Genomic DNA, 26,617 nt, shown 5'->3' with positions numbered 1-26,617 from the left:
TGTAATTTCTCGAATGTGTCGACTGCGCGAACTAATAGAATTTTGATGAGAATAAGTAATGCGCTTGGAAACAAAACGGTCTAAATTGCTCGTTGTCAGACGCTAACGCATTTCGTTAATTAACTAACGATAATTATTGTAAGCAATTAACGTGAACCATTCTCGTTACATCGCTCATCGACGTGCAGTCGTAGAACAATAATGGTATTTTTTAAATTATTATTATATTTTTCATTCATGATATGCATATTTTGATTGCTGACCAATGTAATTACTAATTTTGTTTTTACATAGGCCGATTGTTTTGCACTTGGAATGAACTGATATAAATTTCTTCGTTAAATTCATTGATTCAATTACACATTTAAGTGAGTTTTGTTTGATGGTTTTTCTCCGTTCTTTCTCTGCTTTGATTATTTTTTGTATTTCATTTAAGAGCATCTTGGTAGAAAAGTATGGACAAAAATTCTTAAACTACCAAAGGTAAGATACAATGGTAGCAGAATTTATTTTTCGTGTAATTGCATTGTTCACAGTTTTTGGGCATTTCGTATCGAAAGAAAGTCGAGCCGTTTAATCCCGAGACGGAGAAGGAAGAACGAAAAACAAGGCCAGCATACGTTTTATTTTCGTTTTCTCTTTTTCTACCTTTATACACTTCTTAGATACTCAGTGCCATCTCATTTATTTATTCTCCCCGTCCTTCTATTTCTTCTTTGATACATAATCTGAAATTTTCTCAATTCAATAAAGTAATTGATCGAAGACGTAATACCAGAGGAATTAGGAACGGACCGATCCTTCAGATTCGTCGATTTCACGATTAAATTATTGTCATAGGGTCGATTCGATTTCATGACGATTTGCACGAAATACTGAATTGAATTCAATTCAATTATTCAAGAAAAGCTTGATGTCAATTGTCCAACATTGATCAACAATTGCCCATATTGTTATCGCTATATGTACGTAGTATCGCAGACATAAGGCCTAGGAGTTAGCGATACAATGTCGCGAGAGCCGAGGCGTTCTTCAATCGTATAGTTCTGTAAAAAGGGCCTACGTGGCCTTGGCCACGAACGGTCGCGGAACATGTGCGTGGTGGGTCTACGGAAAGACAAAAGATATGCCAGAGCAGTCAGTTTTAGTTTGGAAGTCGGAGAAAATAAATCGAGAAGCCAGAGAGTGCGAGTTGCGTTGTAGAGTATAGTGTTGCTAGCGTTGTCGAGAGAGTGTGGTCCGCGTGAAAGAGAACGTTGGATCCGTTGTGTTGAGAGATGTCTAGATTGTAGCGTGTTACTGCGATTAGTTCATGTTAATCTACCATCGTTTTTCTGTCTATATTTGTACAATCCATTCATTCTAAATAAATCACAAATATTAGGATATAATAACAGTATATTCCATTGAAGATACTACATGTATATCTATGTGTTCGCAACAATGGTAAACATATAAAATCTAAAATCTACAGTTTTGGCGAGATCTAACATAGAACTACTCTTGTCAGGAATACAATTTGCTTTTTCCAAGTCAATACTATAATCTTTAAAATAAAGAAGCCAATAAAACTAGTCCCAGCAATCAGAAAAGCAGATAACACATGGGCAAGAAGCAATGAAGAGCAAGCTGAAGAATTTTCCAAGCACCTATGCAACACATTTACACCACATAATATCAACAACAGCAACCTCAATTGTCATACGGACGAAGATGCGCCAACCACTAGTACCTCAACTGACAAGCAATACACCATACCTAAAACAACAGCACAAGAAATTAGAAACATAATCGAAAAAACAAAAAACAATAAAGCACCAGGAATCGACCTAATCAATGGTAAAATCTTGAAAAACCTTCCTCCAAAAGCGATACGATTAATGACAATAATATACAATGCAATACTAAGAATCCAATACTATCCTAAACTATGGAAACTACCACAGATCATAATGCTACTTAAACCAGGCAAAGACCCACACCAAACAGCATCTTACAGACCAATATCGCTACTTCCTGTGTTTTTAAAAATACTAGAAAAAATAATATACGTCCGCCCAAAACCAATAATAGAGAAGGAAAAATTAATACCAGATCACCAATTTGGATTCAAAAACAAACACTCCACGATAGAGCAAATGCACAGGCTCATTAATGAAATAATACTAGCATTAGAAAACAAACATACAATACTGTACAGCCCTCTTTATGGACATCAAGAAAGCATTTGACAAAATAAACCACGAAAGCCAGCTATAAACAATCAGAAAACAATTCCCGGAGCAAATATACCAATTAATAAAATCCTACTTAAGCAGCAGAACCTTCGTAATAAAAATCAAGGACACATACTCTGAAGTTAAAGACATCAAGGTAGGGGTTCCACAAGGAAGTGTCCTAGGACCATTACTATATACATTATACACGGCCAATATACCAACAACTACCAATAGCAAAATACTGACATTCGCGGACAATACAGCTGTACTAGCAAGGCACACTAACCCAGAAACAGCAGTCACATTACTACAAGAACACATCACAAAAATAGAAAAGTGGCTGCAAGATAAACAAATAAAAGCAAACCCCAACAAATGCAACCATATTACATTCACATTGCGAAAACAGATGTCACTAAACATCCTACTGAACGGCAAGCACATAACACAAACAAGACAAGTCAAATACCTAGGACTCCACATAGATACACAACTCACATGGAAACAGCATATTAAATCAATAATAGACAAAATACAGACAACAAGGAGACAAATGCATTGGCTAACAAGTCGAAAATCCAAACTAAGCATAGAAAATAAACTAAAAATATACAAAACAATCATAAAACCAATCTGGACATAGGAATACCACTATGGGGGACAGCAGCAATGAGCCATATAAATAAAATAGAGACATTACAAGCAAAAATTCTTAGAACAATAGTAAACGCCCCATGGTACGTTAGAAATGAGGATATTCGGAAGGACCTGGGAATACTAATGGTCAAGGAGGAGATTACCAGATGCGCGGAAAGGTACAGAGAAAGAATAACAACACATCCAAACCGGCTGGCGGCGGAAACGATCAACACAAGCATAGAAAGAAGACTAAAAAGGAAACACCCAGCTGATCTCACAAAGGATATAACCTAACAAACACGAAGATGATATATATATGTAGTATCTTCTTTGGAGTATAATGTTATTATATCCTAGTATTTGTAATTTATTTACAATGAATGGATTGTACAAATATAGACAGAAAAACGATGGTAGTTTAATATGAACTAATCGCAGTAACACGCTACAATCTAGACAACTCTCGACACAACGGATCCAACCTTCTCTCTCACGCGGACCACACTCTCTCGACAACGCTAACAGCACTATCTCCGACTTTTCGATTCACCGTCTTCGACTTCTCAACCCCAACTGCCCTGCTCTCGCATGTCTTTTGTCTTCCCGTAGACCCACCACACACGTGTTCTGCGACCGCTCGTGGCCAAAGCCACGTAGACCTTTTTTTGAAACTATTCATTCGAAGGACCGATGACACATTTACGGGTCCATCGGCACCTTGGCTCCCGGGACATTATTTATGGTTTAAGAACGTCTCGGCTCTCGCGACATTGTATGTGGTTCACCCGCTAACTCCTAGGCCTTATGTCCGCGATACTACATATATATGTCGGAGATGAAAGAACACCGGAGCCCTCCTTTGGAACTTTGGGAAGGTCCCGTAATGTTGTAATCTAGATTCTACCATAGCCGTAATTAAACAATTGTCATTCAACCCGATTGTACTTATTTGAGATTTGTGACAGTGAGCTTGGGCTCGAGACGACAACCAGTCGCCAACGTAGCCGCGGTCAAGGGATGAACGTTTGTTTAACAAAGGTATAGAGTAACAGTATAGCTCTCCTTAAAAGAAATAGTTGCAGCGATACTTGACAATAGACATTTCAAGGGTCTCTGTCCCGTGGCTCGCCACACGCAGACCCTGTCCTCCGGGTAAGATGGTTTCCAGATGTCGATGCGTCTCTGCAGTGCATGTTCAGCTAGCCTGAGGACCCGTTATAAATCTTAAGATTTAGTTAACTAAAGTCCTTCAAATGGACAAACAGTCTTTGTCCCAACTACGGGAGGATAGGGGAAACCTACTTCCTCACGAACGACGCTTCCCACTAGCAACTTTTCTTCAANGGGCGGCTAGCGTCCTTCTCTAACCACCGACATGGAAATTGACCAATTAACAGCAACGTCAATTTCCCTCACTTTCCGAACGGAGGCTTTCTCCACGAATCCGATGATCTCGTGCCCTTGGGCACACCCCGTCATAGTTTTCCTCGGTGGCATCATCGTGACGAAAATTCATTCCTGCTTGCGACTTTATTAACGAAAAAGGAATAACGTCTTCGCGATGTGTTAACCAAGAGTCGGACTTAGATTTTGTGAGAGCATACATCTACTATCCCGTTGACCGCGAATTCGTTATCGAACCTAGGATCATTGTCATTAGCGTCTCGAGTATCTAATTACCACGGTTACTTGTCGATATCTGTAACAATCATACTTGCTCTAGTCAATATCTTCTCTATTGCATAACGACAATGTCTAATCACAACGAAGGTTTCTTTCACGCCCCTAACCCCAGCGCTTCTCCGACATATATATATCATATCTATATATAGATATAACATTTTACCTAATGTCTCACTGGACAAATTGTAAAATTGCAATTAAATAATAATAAAAAAAAAAGAATACTATAATCTTCGGCACGAGCATAAGTTGACGTTATAAAGGTAAGGGATTAATCTTAACAACTCTGATTTTGTATCAGATTCATTATTAAATAGGTGAAATTGGTTAGACGTTTAATCTTTGAGAAAGAATGTCCGCGTATTGGACGACGTTGATAACGCAGGCGCCACGTCAGTTTGAGCGTGGAATCCCTTACTTATTTATATGTGCTCAGTTAGTTCGAAAGGACCCTTTTGACCTTACCTCGCTCCAGACTCCCTTCCATTCATTGTAGCTCATCAAAGACTGCATTCGTATTTCTTGGAAAACCTCGACGTTGGATTTTTGCCGACGGCAATTTGACGTTCCCTCGGCATTCGTTTTATGGCCAGATGGAGAAGAATGATCTTAAAGGAGAATAATAGGGTAGAATGAATCTCAGTTGACAAACGTCGTCAAAACTGGAATTGTACATCTGATTATCTTGGAAAAACTATCGACTCTATTAATTCCGTCAGAGATTTCGTTAAACTTGGAATTTTGCGAAAAGCATGAATGCTTTTGATGTAATAAATGGAAAGAAAACGCCGTTCGGTTAAACGCGTACGCTGGCGAAAGGTGCGTTGTGCACATTTCTACAGTAAAATCTGCATATACGAACTTTTCTTATTATCTCGTTTAGAATCGGTATACATCCTATATAATATAGTGGTTATGTGAAACGTATAATCTTCGTTCGTAAAGAGCCGGGTCCTGCAAGGTTGAATAGACGCATGTGACTTGAATGTTTGACAAGCATAGATATCGGTACGGCAAATTCGTAAACTACGTCCTAGGGTCACAATACCGCATAGCTGGAAAACTTGGGGGACTGGATGAAATGATACGAGTCTCATGAGAACTGTCTCGTAGTAGGTATACCGACGTTTTCCACGTCCTATTGAATAACTCAGCGTTAACATCAACCGCGTCTCGCCAGTCCTCCCTTTGCCCATGTTGCTTCGCGCCCTCTGCCATTTGGGGAATATCGGGACAGAAGCGAGGGAAAGGGAGAATCGATGGAAAAACATTCATTCCCCGACGTGTGAATGTAACGCACGCCAACATTCCTGCGTTTACTAGCCATGCAGAGAATGTTCATTCAATTTCGCGTCTTGTACGTACATTACATTCCTCATCTATCTGAATCAATATGAAACTTTTTTCTTCATCTAATTCCAGTAAGTACCAAAGAGATATTGTTTCCACTTGAAATTTATGTTACGATTTACGAATCTTGTGGCTTACAAATAGCGGTTTCTCTTCCCAGACGTGTCATAAATTCGCTAAAGAACGTCTTCATGTATTTTTTTCTTTTGGGTGGCACATAAATCAAGGATGAACACAAGGATGGAATAGATTCCATTTGACTCATTACACTTCGGTCGGATTCAGAATAGATTAAGACGGAGCAAGTACGATCAAGATATCCAAATATGTCTGATCTTATGCTTTATTCTTGCTTCGAAGATTAATTGACGGATTCTCTTTGGGAACAACTCTTCGTGATTAACCATGCAATTAAATACAGTGACGATTCAACGATATCTGTATTCCAATAATACAATTGTAATTCACAATCACGAATATAAACATACCGCATTTCTCTGTTAAAACATCTTTTTAACTAATATTTTAAGATGCTTTGAAATACCCGGAGCTACATGTGATTTTTAATTTTTATCTAATGCAAAATTTTGTAAGAAGTTATTTTAATTTCTTGGTGACTGAACAGTGCGCGAAGCAATTATTAGTTTCGATGTACGACACATAATTCATGCAGGCAGCGAAGTTTGAAGGAACGATAGAACCAGGGACAAACGTTCAATGTACTAAATTATCGTTGCGTCGCGCAAGGATCTCGCCAGCGCTTGCAGTTCCACAGTTTCATGGCTTGCGAATTGCGAATTGCGAATTCGATGCAACTTCGTTTCCATCTCCGTTGTAACATTGTCCGATTCCCCGACGAATGAGAAAGAGAGAGAGAGAGAGAAAAACAGAGTGAGCCGAGATGAACGAATACATACGTGTATTACTTGTAGAAACAGGCAGTTATTTGGCTGCATTCAATGTGCAGTGCATACCTCAAATGCAAATACTTAGATAGCCTATTCTGCTCTCTCACGATTCCTATTGTTCCATTACCGCCTGTCCGGTCTTCTTCCAACTATTACAACCGCCTAAGATTGATGATATTCGCTTTCCTTTGAATAACTTTCACAATGGTACATTGTCCGTAACAATGAGGTGTTTTTTATTTGATATATCGAATTCAGTACTATCTAATTTCTGTAACACGTTTGTGAGTCGATTAGATTAAAAAAATAAAGCAAATCGATATCGTGTAGTCGGTCAAAAGTTAGCTTAGTACGATCGAGATTTCATGATTAATACATGTATATTATACTTGTATAGATATTTGTTCCTCGTTAGTTTAGCACGTAGATGTCATTACGTTAGAAAAGATACAGATAGCCTCTTTATTTCTCTTTCCGGCCAAGTTAATGTTCTACAATCTTTTCACCTTTCTGAGCATCCCCATTTCCACTAATTTTCAGTCTCTATGGTCTCAGCACTTCCATTGTTATTCTCTAAAAAAGAATATTTTACTCGGTGCAAGAGAAATTATGCCTTCAGTGTCACATCGTACTTACAAAGCATTTTATTTCTTTCATTCTTAATGAGGAGCAATAAGGTAAATTCTTGAAACATAACGGTAGATTTCCTTTGAACGTGTTGAATATGTGTATCGTCTAATTGTCTAATATTTAAGAGGGTAATTGTAAACTTTAGTGTCAAGTTATTTATAGCTTCTGGAAAAAGTTAATGATATGTAAAAAGTTATTCAAAACCGATTTCCTGTACGTTAACTTTCCTGAAGCAGTAACAGCAAGTTGTTGCGATCGGTGAAATATGGTTGTAGTTAATGGCAATCGATAAGTTTTATGAACCGGACCGTATGAAAGGAACGTAAAAAGATAAACGAAGCAACATTTATTACGCGCTTTGACATTTGAGAAAATTTATCAATGATTAATGTTGAATTGGTGGTTAGTTTTTGTTCCGTAGATTTATTTGGGCGGTAGATATCTTTTGAAATATGAGTATGAAGATAAGTAATATTTTAAATAACGCATACTCGTACTTGAAAATCTCATGGCATCAGTTATATTCGTTAAAACTAATATTCGATGGTATAAAATGAAAGAATATCCTTTCCATTTAAGTGTTAACATAATTTTTACATAACCTGCGTTGAAAGAAAAGAAATACCTCATCTCTGCAATTGCTATACTTTTTATTGGTGCTTCTGTGTTACTTCAATTTCGTAATTTATCAAAGAAAATTGTTTCCTAGACTCACGGAGGAGTGTGATGGAAAATTGCAGGAAAAGCTTGAAGAGTTCCTTACAGTTGGTAACGGCAGTATTCACTGTACGCTTTTCAATGTATGCTCGTATATACGCATAATATTTCGTAGCTCGGTGATTTTCACACGCAGACGGAAGTTACTTATGCATATGTGGTGAAACAAATGAGGGTCTTGCGTCTTGGAGGTTTAAAGCTCGACAACGCAGCAGAGAGTTTCGGCATCACGGCCACCACCTCCATCTTCTTTCTCCTTCTTTTTCCTGTTTCTTCTTCCCTTTGTCTCATCCTCACCTATACCCCTATTCGTCTCTGTTCTGCCACGATCCGAATCTCGACATGAAATAAGATGAGAGTAAATACTCGAAGTCGTCTCCGAGTACATGGGCGTTTGGCACCAAACCAAATTCCACCGACAGAAGGTATATTATCGCCAGGAAGCGACCGAACATACTTATATATACAGTGTTCCTTTTGAAATCATTCTCGTAGTTATTTTCGAGTGACGATGATAACGATATTACTTCATGGGTACGTTTAAACTGTGAAAAGTAGAACACGAAGATATTTCGCTCTTCAATTAAGTCTTCCTTGTTGGCCAGGAGAATAACGTGCTTTATGCTTATAAAGATGGAATAATTTGTTTTATTGTTTAATTACAGTAAGAGAAAATTGAGTAGTTAAAATGGCAAATGATATCTTTAATGAGAAAGGATGTAATTTCGATAAAATTTGAAGTAATAGAAATTGGTTGAAATCTTTGTTATTAGGATTAATCGAATTCACTGATAGTAAAAGAGCTCGGTATGTAGCCAGACGCGAATCCTTACATGGTACTTTATATAAATTACTAAAAAAGAGAAGCACAAGCTTTTTTTATTAATTTTACGTAAGGAAGCCTTTACTTTTCAAAATTTCATTTGCTTAAAACTTGATAAAAACAAGCTGAGATACATAAATTGAATTCCATTTAACTGTAAATTTGTTATATTCCATTTTTAATAGTTTTGCGGTTAACGGAATATCATTCTAGCGAGAGGTTTCGCGTAAATAATTTATACACGACGTATAACGATACTAACGAGTAATATTGTGGTTTACAATATGCATGCAAGAGCTTGGTCGTACTGAGATGGTCACTTGCAACAGTTTGCTAATTATCGCCAATTAATCTGACTGTACAGTGTTTATTCATTTGTCATCGTAGCGTGAAATGTGGATACGAATGTTATAACGACGTGTTTCCCGTGTGTTGAATTCGTTATTGATCATTTGGCTATTGAACTTAGCCCACGTGGCTATGGTATATTTTCCATTATTATGGCAATCCTTTAATTAACGAAAGGAAGAATTATCTTTATGTTAAAATAATGTATTGCAAATGTTAGTTTGTTTCTATTGAATTTTAAGATTATTTGTTTAATCAACATTTTTTGACGTAAAAGTATAAGGAGATCCGTACTTGAAAAGAATTAATCATGTGAATGATGCTTTTATTTAATTTGTATTATTTGAAATTATTTAATACTATTTAATATTAAGTTTGTGCAGTTGCATGTACCAAAATACTTGTACCGTCGTGTGTTGTATTTAATTCTGTAGTTGTGTTATCGGTAACTTGTTGCATATTGGTCGATCCGTGATTAAGCTGCAAATAAAAATTTAAACGATCATTCATTTCGGAAAAAGATAATTGACGAACGAGTTACTATGTATTTGTTAGTTATCGAAGTGATTTAATAACGTTTTATTATATCATGAAAGTATTTTAATCCGTGATCGTATAAAGAATGACTTTCAACAGTTTGATAATGGGACGATAAAGGAAAATCTTAATTACGTTCAATTACATTCCTATTGACATTCCTACAATTGACATTCCTATTCAATGTAATGTCTGTATATTGCATTAAGTAGCTAAATCGTCTTTGTTTTAATATATAATTTTTTTTACATTTATGGAGTTTATTGCAAATAGACAAGTAAAATACCCGAATGTCTTTTAATTTTATTTTAAAGTTAGTATCTTACATTACATTTGAATAACAATAATAACTAGTTAACTTGTAAATCTTAATAATTAGCTTTAATATTCATAATACTTGTTTGATCTTGTTATGTACATCTAAAAGTCGCTCTAATTGAATAGCAGTACAACGTTTAAAGTCTTTGGTCGTTAGGAAATGCTACTATATCTTATTCCGTCTTATATCTTTAATGTAATTTACGTAAGCAGTATCGCATGGTAATTTCACTGGTGTATAAATTACAATGTGCTCTATGTAGTTAGGAACTCGGTTAGAAAATTGTGTCACAGATAGTTACAGAGCATAATGCAATTTTAATTTTGATTATCGACGAGGACAAGACATTAGACGGTATAATTTAGTTCATTCCCGTAACGATAATCGAAAATCGGCTACGCGTACTTAATTATTAACTGTTAATTAGCTGAGAACCCAAACTTATTAAGCGTATTTGCATTGCGATACGTTTTACTTGTATCGCGATTAATTATGACTCGATCAAGAATTTGGCCACTTAGGCATCAAATTTAAATTCCGGGCATGAACTTTAACTTTAAGTTTACTCTTAAAGAAATTTTTGATTTTGAACACACAAGTGCATTTGGAATGGTTTAATTTGGTTAAATAACTCGATCACATTGAGTTACGCCTGTGCACTTTCTATGTTATTAATTCTATCCTTTTTTACTTCATCGTGTTATTGGTGAGATTAAAATACAGCGTGTTAAAAGATAATGATCTAAAACGTTTTTTTTTTAATATTCTGCATATTTTCTCGAAGCATCACAACGTAGATAAATTCATTATCAAATTCGATTACATTAACTCGATTGTTTCTCTGCATCCATAACATTCACCGGGAGATCACTAACAACTTATTAATTCATGCTTGTCAATTGGAATGTGTCAAACAGAAGGACGGAATCCTCCCGAGTATCGTCACTGCTTAAAATATTGTTAATGGCATTAACGTCACTACTAATCCATTTTCGAAACATTAATTATATGACAAACAATCACATCGAAATTTCACAACAAACCGGTAATCACGTGCTTGTTGATTCCTAGTTTCTTTTATTTTCTCTCATCCTTCACTTTCTCATCGAAAAATCCCTTGAGCGTGTAATCTTTTGGATTTCTTGTTTCTCTCTCTCCTCGACCGTCCACAGATTTATAGCATTACACTCATTTTCTAATTACACAACCAGCATCGGTTGCTGTTTATTTTCGTCCATTTTCTTTATTCACTATCAGACGAAGAGGCATTTTCTTGTAACTTATCTTTATGTGCGTCTCCATTACTTGTATACGAGACTTTACTATATCCGTACATTAGCGAATTCCTTCTTCGCAAATACCACTTGACAGCCACGTATAGAATTATCAGGGTGAACACGACGATGTTGATCGAGAACAAAATGGTCATCTGATAGAACCATAGGGTGGAGTGCATCGTCCACGAAAGCTCGCGAAGGATGCATACAGACTCGCCAAGGTTCATAGAAAGCTCGGCATCCTCGTGACAACTGGTGCACTCGGTATTCGAAGATCCTGAACAAGTTAGGCAGGAGTAATGGCAACTGGAGCAGACTGCCTTTGTCTCGTCAGAAATGCCGTAAGTTCCAGTTGGACACTTGTACACGCAGATTCCATTGTTGTAGTACCAGTTCAGCTTACACTCTGGAAAATTACATAGGGTCTTTGACAATCTTCCATTCTTTGATTCTGTGTATGTGGGATATCTTGTTGAGTGTTGGTTCGTTTCAGTTCTGTGCGTGTGTTCTTACGATATGCCGAATAGCCTCGAAGACATACGAATGACAATGGTGAATTTATTCATGGTAGGTTTCAATTTACCTTGTAAAACATCTCGATCTTCGTTTTTTCGACTTAAACAAATTTTGATAAATATCTTTTATACAGAAAAAAGCACAAAGAGTTAGTAAATTTGGAATAAGCAATTCGCAATCACGTGGAAGCTTCTTAGTCGATCTGCAAAGTTTTCAAATTATCTTGCAATGTAATTTGAATTTTCAAGTAATATGCTCACTGAGAGTGAATTTGGAACAGTCTTCGGATAGCAGGTAGGTACGTTTAGAGCATCTTGATGAAGTTAATACCAATGTTGGTAAACCTATGCTTAATGGGAAACAACCGAGAAACCTGAATTACTGTTACAATTAATGGCGATGGAAACCGGAAGCGTATCTGATTCCTTGCAGCTTAGTTTCCCACATATTATCGGAACCTACCTTCTCCGTATTTAATTAATTTCATATACAAGGCAAACATTTTTCCAACAGAACTGTTATCCATAGGTTGCTCATGGATATTTTGATGTTACTTGTGTGTTGTTTTGTGTTCGTTGTAGTTCGAGATGTAGGTACTTTAAATGTAGCTCTTACGTTAAGGAAAGTTACGTTAGAAAATTTTTCTACTTAAATATAAATATAGTCTATAACTAAGTACATAAGTATATGTGTGATAAGTGATGTTCTATATTATAAATAAATATACATTCACTGTATATTAGGCCTTGGTGAATTTTATCATAAACGCAGTAAACGATTTTTTTTTTAATTTTTATGTTACGGATATTTGTCACATTTTGTAAAGATAGATATTCAAAGCATATCCAGATTTTACGAGTATATTCGCCCAGCCCTAATGTAAATCTATTTTGACATTTATTAAATACATATTACTATTTGCGTTATCTTTTAAAAAAACTAAGCACAGAAGATAAAATTATAAATTATTAATTTTGCCAATCGTTATTTAACGTAACTATAAAATAATATAAGGGTCAGGGTGCATGCTGAAGCATATATTTACTACAACATTTGAACGTCTTCCTTTAAGTTTAACAAGATACCAAATTTGTTTTCTTATGATCGAATGAAAAGAAAATACTTGCAGTTTGTAAATTTTTGAAAAGAAAAAATTACTAGAATATATTGTCGAAAGTATTTAAATATAAAGTTCTCGATCCAAATCTGTATCTAGACATATTTCTATAAAGATGCGCATTAAAATCTCAGAAAAAAAATCTTTGCGTCTTGTTCAACGCTGAGCATAAAATTAATCTCATTAATATTGAATTCATTAATAATTCAGCAAGCAATAAAGCATAAAGAAAATGTCATTACCGCAAAGAACAACTAGTTCAAGCACTATACAAGGAGCAAAAAAAAAAGAAAACGGTGGAAAAGCAAAATTATTAATAAGACTTTTAGTGGAAAAAAGAAAGTTTAATGAATCGAAGTGAGTTGAATCCAGGCAAGTTGAATATAGTAAAGTAAGTAACATAATCAAAAGTTGAGAAAGTGTTTATCAAATTGTATATTACTAGCACACTAATTATGGTATGTTCCATCAGTCACAAAATTAAATCTCTACACTTAGTAAAAATTTCGATTTCTGAATAAAAAAAAGAAACATTGATTATCCGCGTTAATATTGCCTATGATTCGAGATACTTGATTCAAACCAGAACAATAAATTATAGCCAGAGGACATAAATAGGAACATTATAGAACGATAGAGAAGTAAGACTCACCGTGCTGGTGAAGCGATCAGGGATAGGTCTTTTTATTTTGATTGGTTGTACGTGTGTGGTTGTGGATGTGGATGTGGTTGGTGATGGTGGTTGGTGATGGTGGTAGTTGGCTGGTCTGAGAAAATCCGCACCGCAACTCGCCCACGGAGAGCCCAAGTACCTAAATACGTTTTCAGAACCTGCTATGGAGTAGAGGGATAAAGCGACACGTGACACTTTAGGACAAATAATCTTTCTTTTTTAGTTCCGTCGAAGAAAAGAGAATTCAATTTTGATCTCCTGGATAAGCGATCACAATAATCTTTCCGCTTTACTCGGATGGTTCTTAGGATTTCTTTTCTCTTTTCTTTTTTTTCTAAGAAAACTCGATTTATCGCGTGCAAATTGCTCCCAAAGTTTTTGTGAAACTTATTTTCTAAACTACGCGCGATCACGAACCCTTTTATCGATTGAATTTTTTTATCTTTTTTTCGATTTTTCGATCATCCTTCTTTAATTTTCCAATTGATATCGTAGAGTCATAAATGACCATGTTATTAGCGAGATACTTTGCCGTTTACGTTACCTATTTGTGGGACGTTAGAAAGTTTATCTGCCAGATAGGACTATCGCGAATATTTGTTCAGTTCGAGGAAAGTGAGCAAAATACAAAACACGTGCGAGATATGAGAAAGTAAAGTTGGAAGGATACAAAAGAAAGAGACAGTTGTAGAAATTGAACGCATCATTAGAAATCAACAAAGCGATGCTAGATCTGGAATAAAATTTTTATATGTATAAGTAATCAAGTTTTATGGAAACATAATATATTGGCATACAAAGTGCGCGTTATGTTGATTGACATGTAATTTATCTCAACCGTTTATGCGATAATTGCTGACGATCTTGTTATTAGAAGAAACAAGAAATGAGAAAATTAATTTATGGCCGGATTAAAATTGCATTATTTCAAGAAACACTATATTTTCCTTAGTGTCAGTTATTTTTTTATGAAAATTAATGTAGGTAATGTGCGACTCGTCAAACATAAATCTATAAACATAGATTATTATCAGAGTTTAGAAATTTTGAATCAGTTAATATGCAGGACGAGACATTAGAAATTGTATACATATATTACACATATTTAAGAGAATATCAATGTAGCATGTGCTATATATATTATAACATAATGGTGAAACAGTCATTTGTGCAGGAAAAATCACATGCAAAATTGTGCAAACCCATTTAACAAAACCTTTTACAGAAGCTTTGAAGATTTAGTGACGTAACAAATTTATGAAACACGGAGTATGGACAAACTTTGTAATGAAATATCTTATTTGAAAAGAAATATTCTAGATACAATCTGACGTTTAATCATCTCTACGACAGTGTAAAATTCGAAAATGAATCTTGCTAGTGATGACAAAGAACTGAAAACTTGGAATAATTTATATGCATAGTTTTGTATGTATGTATATACAAGATTTCGTTAACCAGAGCTATTAGGTAATGTTGTTTAACTAGGCGTACTGCTAAATATTTTAATTATTCAAATGTTGGTATTATAGAGACCTTCTCAGAGTTCACGTTAAAGTTCACTGAATTATTCATGAAGTGCAGGCAGAAAACTTTCCGTACACACGAAAGTTAAATTAAAATCTATTTCTCTGTTAACTTTTAACTGATCCACCCTTGTGTAGCGTTTCGCATCTCCTGTGTCTCCGGTACTCTCAAATCTTCCCAGATCCCTTCATTAGCATTTAGTTTTCGGCGAGGTTTATTGCAAGTGGATGTTTAAATCCGTTCTTGATAACGCAATTAGTGGAAACATTAGTGTACCTTTGGCTAACGTATTTATTAATAATATCTTGAAACGCGTAACCAATAGTTGATTAACAGTACTACGAATTATAAGTAATAAATTAATTTCCAATGGTACACAACTTGAGTTTGCTTTGCTTATAACTAAAAAAAAAAATACATTATTGAATGCAAGAAACCTATGAACATTCGTAATTAAATTTCATTTGAGATTTCACTGTAAGATCTCAAGAAAAGTATGATAGGACATTAAGTAATCCAGTGTAAGGTATTTCATCAAATATTTCGTACGTTTTTCTATTTTATTCTTTTGCGTATGAAATATTCAACGCTAAAGCAAAGAAACAGGTGTTATGTTACAAGTTTTTAGGTATCTTAGCTTTATAATACGCTTTAGCTATGAACAGTTCTTACAAAAGAATCACTTTTCATGCGACGATAAAATTCAGATCACATAACCACATAAAATTAAACATGCAAACCAATTATAGAGCTCTAGAACGTCGTCCACCATCCACAGAAAAATGGACGGAAGCATGCTTTATCGACACATACCTGTTTTCCCAATAAATAAAAAATCAGGTTAGTGATTGCATCCTAGGGCTAATTAAATTGTTAACATATCGAAGTAAGCTTTCTTTTTCTCTTCTTTTATAGAAAAATATCGCTCGAGATGAATAACTTCTGGTAATATCTTGTTTAGGATATTCTCCTCTTTTAATTCATCCATGATATACAAATTTCAATGTCGCATATAATGGTTCATAGTAGTTGCAATTACTTATACAATATATTATGTATATGTGTACATAACTGTACGTGGCAAGCCCTGAACGCCTTTTTCACCGCCGATTCTCTTCCTTCTCGTCGTTTTTTCATTGTATCACATTGCACAAAAAGGGTGTCACGAAGCAGAGCTTCGTTTTCTTTCCTGTCTAGTGACCTTTGATCGTTGTTTTACGTCTGAACAAGACGAACGAACAAGAAAGAAGAAAATGGCACGAGGTTGTGGATAAGTCAGGCAACCTTACAGGTCTCGTTCTTCCTGTCTCAGAACTCTATAACTTAGGATATGTCGCCTTTTCAAGCAAAGATACATTTTACATTACATACAAACATTTACAATAGATACATTAACAATATGGTGGACCAAGCCCACTGCTGGACAGTTCCGAAGATCCGATTTGATAGAAATATTCGTTTAAGGAGTTTCATGGTAGGAAAATTAACCCTTGGACGGTAATGACTTGTTCATCTTTTGACCCAAACTAAGTAAAATTTCATTCTTTAAAATAATTTTCGGAAGACAAGAAGTTATGAATACGAATTATATTCGAAAAATATATTTATCTATCATATCTTCATTGCAAATTTATGAAAATTATAAAAGTATACATAAGTACCGCATAACAAAAATTATAAAATCGAATTTCTAGCTATTAATATATCTTTTCTTTTCAATGCCACGATCATTTTGAGATATTAAAAATGCATTTCTTCGATTTTCCAAATGATCCAACTATAACCGAGCGAGGGTTAATAAAATAGGATTTCGCGATGGCAGGTTATATCTTTTAACTATAAAGTTTCGAGACACACACACACGCACGCACGCACGCACATATTTAAAACACGTTGTTAATATAATTTCTATGAATCAGAAATTAAATACCGATGCGTTGGAATATTTTCTGGGAAAATTGTCCCTTTTCGTTAATTAACGAATTAAGTATTTATCATTTTTTGTAACCCGATTTACGCTAAGAAAAACATTCGTTAAGTACAAAATTACGTTATGGAAGCATTTCGAAAAATGTAATAAATAAGGAAAACATGATTTAGGATATTATTGATTACGATAAGAAAGGTACGAGTAAAATGTAATTTGTCATTCGCGAAGCAAAATGGATCGCGGTTGTACGAAAGAATTTCATTTCTTGATTATTAAGCGAGAAATTACGAAAATTATCATTCCAGAAATAGTATTCAAACGAAGGAAATTTAATCTTCGTAGTAGTAAAAAAGATATTTCACGGTTTAAATTGAAATGTGCCTTTCTCAAATGCAAATTATGATACGCATTTATCATTGGTTATGATCGACGTGCGTCGAGATCAGCTTAATATATCCCTTCTATCATGTCAATATTTATTTCGTTCATTACAAGTGAAATATAATTTATTATTGTCATACAAACACCGCACACGACGATTTAGTAGCATTAAATTTATTTTTACCTCAGATCACATTGTAAAATACTAAGGATCGATTCTATCAAGCTATTAAGTACTTGAACATGATCACGATGTTAGCACTTTGTTACATTGTAGTATGTTACTTTCGGATCCCTCGAAATTTCTCATTCATACAGTACGAAGTTTTATTAAGGGGGAATATTTACCGTGAGACGCGTGGTCTTTAATAATATATTACGAAAAATTTATACCATTTTTTCTGTTGTCACTTTACAGCTATCATCATATTCATTCGTGTTTTAGTACTATTGAAAAATTTTTTTAAGAAGAGATGTCTTCCCATAGTTTTCATATACGGTCTTGGTTATTCTGCTTGTTCGAAACTAAGATCTATAGTAGAATATCTCTTAATAAAAAATTTCTGAGCCATTGAAGGTTCGATCTTTGCTTTAAAAGTATGAAATCAGCACAAACGAAAGGATTTCGCGGAATATCGAAAATTCAACTGTCCAGCCGTGTCGTCCGAAGTATTGTACATCTTGGAAGATATTTTTCACACCTGAACGAATCGAAACATCCAAAATCCTACATAGTACTCACGTTTATACCATTCATATCCCTTATACATGACTATCATCAACAGCCCTCCACGTTGATTAGAATAATTGACTCTTATTGTAAGAACCCAATATACACGTATAGTCGGGATGTACTTTCGTTTCTTAGGATTCGAACTCGTTGAGTCCACTTAATTTAGTCCACTAATCTTTAACTCATTTATCTCATTTCTGTTGCTATCTTTTTCTTTTCTTTTCTTTCCCTTTCTTTTCTTCCTTTTTCTTTTCTTTTCTTTCCTTTTCTTTTTCAGAAAAGCTAGACCTTTTAATCAATTGTTTTAAAGCGTGAAAGATTTTTGGTGAATCCTTATTGCGTTGGAATTTATTTCGATGGGCTAGTATAATTTTCGAGATCAGATCCAAGATTCTTTCACTCGATGATTTTTCGACTCGAAGCATGTCTTTTTGAGGTTCTCTCGAAAGTAGAAATTTATTCGAGATACTTCATAAAATTCTATGAAATCTTTGGAACGTTACGAAACACATAGCAAACATATATAAAATAGAATTATTGCGTTTTAATTTTGACGATTTTTCATCGATTCGGTCGCCGAAGTTTAGTACATATTCCATTTCTATCGTGATTAACGTATGATTGATGTCGGAGGAACGATAGTCGATGACTTTGTTATTAAATCATTTCGTGTATGTTTGATTCGTATCGGTATTTCGTCCATTATTGCACGTATATACACAATTATTATACATTAATATATGGGTGTACACGCATACAACACACGTACACACACGCACACACACGTACATATGCACGCACACATACACGCGCACGATTAAATTTCCATAAATCAAAATTTTTACTCAGATGGTTGTAAAGTATTATAAAACATTGAGTTTGTTATCCACGAAAAGAAATTTACATTACCATGCACGATTTGAAGCGTAAATTGAATTTATAGCGGATTATTGAGAATTTAATGAGCAGCAGATACATACGTAATGGCACAGAGGACCGTTGAAAGTATGGAAAAGATAAAAAATAATTTATTGCAGATACTTATTAATTAATAATCTGGTTTATGATTGTCTGGAAGCAATTCTATAATTGTAAGAGAAATGAAATTTTTATAAATAGAATAAAAATATCAATAATCATGTAATTGAAAAATATCTCGTATTTCGTACGCTCTTATACTCATTACGTATGGTTCTCTTATCCGAATTATTGCATTATACTGCGTTGTAATACCTATACAACTAATAAATTAAAAGCTAAATATATATATTCGGATCTGTAGCTCCTATTTTTAAATGATCACGAATGGGTAAACGATTCTGAAGAACAGATTATCTTTCCTAGCTCGTTTCTAAGTACACGCGAACGAAAGCTCAACGAATATATAACGATCTCTTGCAAAAAGCGTCAATTACTAATATATATATTTATATATGTATATGTATGGAAGCGTATTTTGTTGTTTTATTTGTCGCGGTTATTTTCATGTGATCAACGATACATCGTTTGTTAATTTTTTCGTATGTGAATTTTCTTTTAGACGAATGCTGTAAGAATGTTTTAAACGCGTTGCCTTCGTGTGGGTGTCCAAAGAGAGAATTTCGAGGAACTGTTTGTGCGTCTATGGTAACTATTATATTTGAAAACCTTACAGGAAGAACGTGATAAACCTATTTTTGTTGATTTTCTGCATCTAATGTTAATCTGTATTACATTACAAAATCGAATACAAGAATTGTTTCGATAATATATGAAAACTGAACGAAAAACCTATCACTTTCTTCCTGTGATCTTCTTTTGGTATCGATGAATCGTCATAAGTACAACGTGAAGTGATTTATTCACGGAGCATGCTTGAGCACAGGCTCGTCAGCTTATCCGGTCAAATCATTCGTTAAAAATTGTCTAACTACGAAACGCATAATAACACGAAACTAGAAATAGAGTAACATTTACATGTCAAACTGGAATTATCATTGCCTTTGTCTCGCCTTCCATCAAATGTTCTATCCTCGTTGTCAAATATATGTTTGATTGTTTTCATCAGCGTGCAATTCACCGGCGTTTTGCAAGGACAATGATAAATCTGAGACATTTAAACCGTAAATATATCCGCTCGAGAGAGTATTATATTAGGCAGCGCATTCGCCTTGACATCGTTGCGACTTTCAATAATTTTTATATGGTCAAGAAGTTTCGAAAGATCAAAGGTCAAAGCCAAACTGTTAGTTCAAAAGGTACACTCCTCGTCAAAAAGATAATCCAGGTGTGTTATCTTTAATTTCTCAATGACGCGTGCAAAGTTTTTCGTCTGTAACTTTTAATATCAAAACATTATGGGCTCAGGATATGCGGTTCGTTGAAAATAATTAAAAATCTTAAAAACAATAATTACTTATCAAACGTATATACTTATTTAATAATGGGTACATCCCCCTTTATTTTCTATTACTTCTATTATACGATTTGGTATCGATTTATATAGTTTCTGGATATAATTTTGTCTTAATGTATCCCATTCGCGTACAACTGCATTTTTTAATTCTTGTACGTATTGATACTGCTTTCCATTCACGTATACGCCGTGAACAAGTTCTGCCCAGCAATTTTCAATAATATTAAGTTCCGGGGAGCGTGCAGGCCACGGCAAAACAGATATATTATTTTCATTAAAATATGATTGGACCAATCTTGATGTGTGTACAGGTGCATTATCTTGTTGAAAGATTTAATCAGGTCCAGAAAATGCATTCTGCATGATTATTTATTTGTTCTTTAATTAAATTTATGTATCGGACGCTATTCATTCTTCCAACGATGAACTTGATACTTGTCTTGCCGAAATAACCGATGCCGGTCCAAACCATCACGTTGCCTCCTTCCATTCGTCGTCGAATTGCTGACATTGTCTCTTTTCTTATGTCATGAAAATAATATTTTAACCCATCAGGACCATCCAAGTTGAATCTTTTTCATCTGAAAATAGTAGCCTTCTCCATTTCTTTTTCCAATGCATTCTTTCTTTTGCAAAGCGTAAACGTTCTATTTTGTGTTTCGTTGTTAACGAAGGTTTCTTTTTCAATTTTAGCTTCTTAATATCTCTGCAGGATAGTAGAACTCGACGAACACTTGAAACACTGGCAATAACACTAGATTTTTCCATTATTGGCTTCGTTGTTAACTGCGAGTTGGAAGCTACACGCAAAATTGCTCGCTTATTACAATCGGATAACGATGACGGCCGATCAGTACTTTTCTTTTTGCCATAATCTTCAACATTTTTTAAGAAATTGTGTATTACTTTACGACTTCATCTTATTACTTTCGATATTTTTGCTACTGATAACTATTGCTGTTTTAGTTCAAGAATTTGCTTCTTTTCAGACTCGTTTAATTTTTTTCCGCGTCCCACATACTTACAAAAAATTTATATAATATTGTACTGTAATCTTTACTCGTTGATAGATCATGAACTACTGAGCAATTTCTAAACATATTAACAGAGCGTGTTATCATTTCGACCTTAGTATGGAATAGTTTTTCTTTGTTACACACTAAACCTCATAATATTTTTAATTATTTTCAACGAACCGCATATTCTGAATTCATAATGTTTTGATATTATACGTTACAGACGAAAAACTTTACATGCGTCATTGAGAAATTAAAGATAACACACCTGGGTTATCTTTTTGACGAGGAGCGTATATGATCTGAGAAACGGAACGAATCAAATTTTCTCAATGAAAGTTCACGGTCAACTCATCACCCAATTCGAAAGTTAAAATTGAAAGTAGAACTCTCGAGCGCGGATGAAAAGCTTGAATTTAATATAGCTGATAAAAATGATATGTGCTTGATAGCGTATGTACCCGATGGATCGCGCTGGATGCTTTTGCGTTAGTTGAAAATGACGATAACAAATCGTGCATCTCGCGCCGATGTTATACAGCATCTGGTTACAATGATATGATTCGCAATATAATATAATAACGAATAACAAATAGACGCTACTGCTGCCAAAAACAGGCGAAAAATGATAACGGTTGAAGGGATTGCAGTAAGAAGGGGCCAACACCACTATACGTATACTGTATAGGATCTTTTCAATTTTTCAAAAAGAATCGGACCACTCAACCGAATTGCTCAAATTGTCAGAAAGCTGACTCTCTGTGCCTGCAATCCTTTCGATCAACGATTAAGCGTTGATAGAGATCTGCCTTCTTTATTATCTAGTAAAAAATATATTAACACTAGTTCGATGTAGCTTAAACGAACGAATAAAGGAACCATTGTCGATGTAAGAAAATAAAATAGGAAAATAAAGTGTATTTGAGAAAAAGGATCGAAGAGATTTCTTAAGGATAGGAGTACGAAGAAAATTATGGAAGAATATCGTTTTGTGCTTTCTGATGCGTTATTATTGTTATTCATGAAACTCGTTTCTTTTCTGGGATTCTTTGTGCTATATCGTTAGACTTTCCCGAGTCTGTAAAAGTTGTTTGTTTGTTACGAAACGGTTATTTTATACGACACGATATTTTCCAAGAATCGAGTAAAAATAAATTAAAGCTTGCGAGATAGATTTCAAGAGCGTATCTGCGGTAAGTAACAAATCTGCATGTAAAACGCGAGATTCGATCACAGACGATAATTGAATGTGACAGAATGTATTTTCGTATCATGCGATCTGTGCGTTTCAAGGTAAACGAAATTGAAAATATTCTTTTTTGCACGATAGAAAGGAAGACAGCTAATTTTCAATATTAATCTTCGATTAGGACATATAGGGCGTTCTAGTTTTATCCAGCCAAACTTTTTTTCGGTATAGCTTTGAAAGGAAAATTATATCGAACGAAAATTAACAAGTATGATGAATCGTTACAAAAAATTGACGATCGGCTCACTGAAACGGAACAAATTGAAATTAAAATCGAACTTTATAGATCCTTTCCTTATTTACGTCTGTGGAATACGCTGAAAAGGTTTGGATAGAAAAATGGGATCCACCTTGTGCTATAGCGAAGAGAACAAAATAATTTATACATAAATTATTACGACCTACGATTATTAACTTTAATAATAATAGCTATAAAGAAAATAAAATATATCGAGATTATAGATAAATTTCACTAGATCCATTATTTCGCTAGAATTTAAAGTAACAACGTTAAACTAAGTTATTGCTTATTAGAAAGTTAAGATCGATATGTAATAATGAAACTAGACGTATATATTGCCACGATCAAGGGAAAAAGAAATTCGCTTTAGTGCGAGTCGTTCCTCCGTCGTGGAGTTCTCTATTTGATGAAAAAGGGATTGCTTGTATTTACACCATTTGATTCTTTGCGGTTGACCGCTGGCGAAGCCAATTAACGTCAAACTAGGTTGTTTCAACTTTTGTCGGGTCTGGCTCTTTTTTTATTTTATTCTCATCGTCTGAGCGGCCATTCAATTCTCTGGTCGAAAAATCTTTGTACGTCGCGTACCGCTTGTCTTTCTCGAGAGAATTTTTCTCGACAGATTTTTGGATATGTACTTCAATTTTCTCTCTCTTCGGTAACTTTTGACGGAATTCAATAACTGCTGGATCATTATGAAACACGAAGAGAAATAATCGATATCTAAAAAATTAAAATTATTTCAACTTTTCAAAAAAGAAGATATGTCTTGGTTACAAAAGCACATTTTTCTTGGCACCCTATAAATATAATTTAGGATTCTCCAAGAAAAACTCACTTAATCACATCGAATTTTCGAAGAGAAAATTTCTATAGTAACATTTCATAGTTTAGCGAGCAAATATTTTTTCCAAGTATATCTTTCGGTTCATTTATATGAACCACTAAAAAGATTGGTAAATTACATTAATCGTTTTATCACTTTCATTACTTTCTAACCGATATTTCTCGTATCTTCATTAACTACATGATACACGTTCCTATGTGTATATGTATTTATGAAATATCGAACTGGTATTGCCAGCGAGTAAAAGGTTCTTATTGCAATCAAGGCAGTGTTTTAATTAAAATTTTCGCCGCTTACTCATGGAAATTAATTTCGCGAATTTCGTTATACGATCAGAGCATCGATGTTTTTGTATTTATTCTCTCGTCTTGGCGGAATCATGATTTCGTGAAAATGAAAAGAGCATAAAGAGGTTAGTTTATGAGCATTTGCGAGCAATTGGTGTATTTTGGGACCAAAACTCCGAATTAAACGATCTCTTCTGTCTTGATTAGTGGTCCAAGCCAAGTGGTGAAACCACTTCAATGAGAAAGGACCCATTCTGTGTTAGCTCGTCTCGTGAAACGTTTGCAAGCTTGAAACCAAGAGATTACGTTCAAGAGGCATAAATGATGTCCCTTGTCAACGGTAGGGTAACTCCAGTTCCATGCAGTTAACAAAATATTTGGAACAGTCTCTGTACATTGTGGATTACTCTCCTAATACATCAAGGATGATTTTCCACGATGACAGCCCTTTTGCCATTCTAATTTTCACGCGTTATATTTGTTCAAACAAGAACGCTATTCTTGATATCATTCAGAATATTAAAGAATATTAAACATTTTAGAATACAAATTCGGTCGAGAAATTGATTTGAAAATACACAATAGTATATTTTTAAACATTCCGCAACCTTTTCTTCTCGTACAATCTCAACAAACAATCTGCATCTCTGTTGTTTCCATTTCCATTTATTTGATGCAGAGGATCGAATCATCGATCGTTACACAAACATCGATGGAATGTAATAAATAGTTTTTCTTTTCTTGAGTGAACAAATTATAGTACATAAAACGATCATAGGCTATATTTTTCTTCCCACGTTTTTCGCCCGAATCAGTTTTGATAATCTTCTAGAAAAAGTTTTGTTATTCGATGAATTATTCGTAATTAAATTTTCTCTTTAGCATTATTCATAGAAACGTATTGCATATCGGATAACTACTTTGTGAAGCAATTTGTTAAACATCAGTCCTCGTCTTGACGAACTTTTTAATCACTATTCGACCGTTTCGATATTCCAAGATGTTTGATAAATATCTTCGAATTTTCCATGAAATCTAGACTTCAACGTTTACGTTGTCAGGAATAAATTGTTGTTATTTCGTGTAACTGAATGTCTGATAATTCACATTGTTCAACGGCGAAATGTTTTCGCAACGTGCAATTCCTAATCGCAGTATACATTAGTTTTACAAAATATCAGTGAAAGTCTGCGAAAGTACTGTTAAAGGCAATTTACATTGACGCGATGGTAATATTGAATAAATTCTACGAATGACTTTAAAAGCTTGCTACTATCACGTGGCATTCATAGTACAGATTATCGTCCGGATTCAACGAAGGCAAATTCAATTTATAACAAATTCATAATTACTTTCACAACAAAATTGTTGCAGAATATATATCTGTCGTTCGAGTAATTAGAAGTACTAGACCTATATAGTTACCGCTAAGTCTTTGAGAGTTTCACGAAATTGTAGATATTTAGCGAAGTAACATGTACTGCTCCGTTTAGAATCGAAACTGGGAAGGAGAGAGAGAGAGAGAGAGAGAGAGAGAGAGAGAGAGAGAGAGAGAAAGAGAGAGAGAGAAAGAGAGAGAGAGAGAGAAAGAAGAAAGGACTTCGCTGTTACATAAATATGTACTTTACAGGCCAGCATCTAGTCTTATGTATCTTCTTCTCGGCTGTTTGCATCAGCCGGTCGTAAACGCTCTGTTACCTTTTTGTTTCCGGCAGTGTTGATAGCCCCAGCTGCTATTCCCCTCTCTTTAGGTAAGCAAAGTTGCAAAGATAGAGAGGGAGAGAATTCGACAGAAAAGAAAATGAAGCAAAGGGACAGAAGGAAGGAGCGAGATAAAAGTAAAACGTTTGGAAAAAAGTGGAGAGGTGGAAAGGAAAGAGATGAAAAAGATGCGAAGAGAAACTCTTTGGAACACGTTTGGTCGTTTCATCGATCGATATACTCAAAGAAACTATTATTGTTAGACAGACATCGCTAGCATTACCAAATGATTAAACTATATTTTCCTGTTCTCCTTTTCCGAATTTTCCTGGCAAATTTTGCTCGCCCGTGCGCACTACAGGTACAGCGAGTGATTTAGCGTTCAACTTACCAAACGATTATTATTTTCTACGCACACTCGTCGCTCGAGCGTTTAACGTTCACTGTTTCTTAGTTTTAGGCTGGTTTATTAGAAGATGTATACAAATCTTTGTTCTTTAAATTGAAACTAAGCGAGTCCAAATTTGTGAAGGGCAATGTATGTTCGTAACACT

At 34.7% G+C, this 26,617-nt stretch overlaps 1 protein-coding gene across 10 annotated transcripts in view; it reads right to left on the bottom strand.

Annotated features, from left to right (window-relative positions):
* LOC122574853 (furin-like protease 1) overlaps positions 1 to 26,617 on the bottom strand; it is a 230,282-nt gene that overhangs the window by 8,560 nt on the left and 195,105 nt on the right. For 4 of the 10 annotated variants that reach the window (XR_006319212.1, XM_043742963.1, XM_043742964.1 and 1 more), the window contains exon 13: positions 5,007 to 5,149. Coding sequence is in view for 9 of the 10 variants with exons in the window: in XM_043742963.1 (XP_043598898.1) it covers positions 5,007 to 5,149 (143 nt within the window). In the remaining variant the exon portion in view is untranslated. Of the gene's footprint in view, positions 1 to 466; positions 729 to 5,006; positions 5,150 to 9,625; positions 9,798 to 10,220; positions 11,857 to 26,617 lie in introns of those variants that run through there. The other 6 variants (XM_043742962.1, XM_043742960.1, XM_043742961.1 and 3 more) reach the window with 3 other exon arrangements.

Source organism: Bombus pyrosoma, linkage group LG14, assembly GCF_014825855.1.
Source record: "Bombus pyrosoma isolate SC7728 linkage group LG14, ASM1482585v1, whole genome shotgun sequence".
NCBI classification, from domain to species: domain Eukaryota; kingdom Metazoa; phylum Arthropoda; class Insecta; order Hymenoptera; family Apidae; genus Bombus; species Bombus pyrosoma.
Note: the sequence above shows the minus strand (reverse complement) of the source record. Positions and strands in the feature narration are given on the sequence as shown.